At 74.5% G+C, this 216-nt stretch overlaps 2 protein-coding genes across 2 annotated transcripts in view; one reads left to right on the plus strand and one right to left on the minus strand.

Moving 5' to 3' along the window:
• GSG2 (germ cell associated 2 (haspin)) overlaps positions 1 to 211 on the minus strand; it is a gene marked incomplete at its 5' end in the record, with an annotated part of 2,609 nt that extends 2,398 nt beyond the window's left edge. Inside the window, one exon of the mRNA XM_015562437.1 lies at positions 2 to 211. Coding sequence (XP_015417923.1) covers positions 2 to 211 — 210 coding nt within the window. The remainder of the gene's footprint in view (position 1) is intronic.
• Positions 1 to 216, plus strand: part of ITGAE (integrin subunit alpha E) — a 46,357-nt gene that overhangs the window by 37,607 nt on the left and 8,534 nt on the right. The gene's annotated exons all lie outside the window — the stretch shown is intronic.

The raw sequence follows: 216 nt of genomic DNA on the forward strand, positions 1-216 counted from the left end.
AGGGGCCGATACCTATGACACTGTCTCCCGGCGCTGGGGACCCGGGGCCGGGAGAGGCTGGGGAGCTAAACAGGGAGGCGCTGGTGCCCAGCTGGCCGCCGTCGCTAGGCTGGCAGCACACACTGAGGTCCGGGCTGAGGCGGCCCGGGGTGCTGCTGGGGAGGGGCGGCGGCCCGAGTGGGCTGCAGGGCGTGCTGCACTTTCGCGGCGGCCGCG

Source organism: Myotis davidii, unplaced genomic scaffold (assembly GCF_000327345.1).
Source record: "Myotis davidii unplaced genomic scaffold, ASM32734v1 scaffold638, whole genome shotgun sequence".
Classification (NCBI taxonomy): domain Eukaryota; kingdom Metazoa; phylum Chordata; class Mammalia; order Chiroptera; family Vespertilionidae; genus Myotis; species Myotis davidii.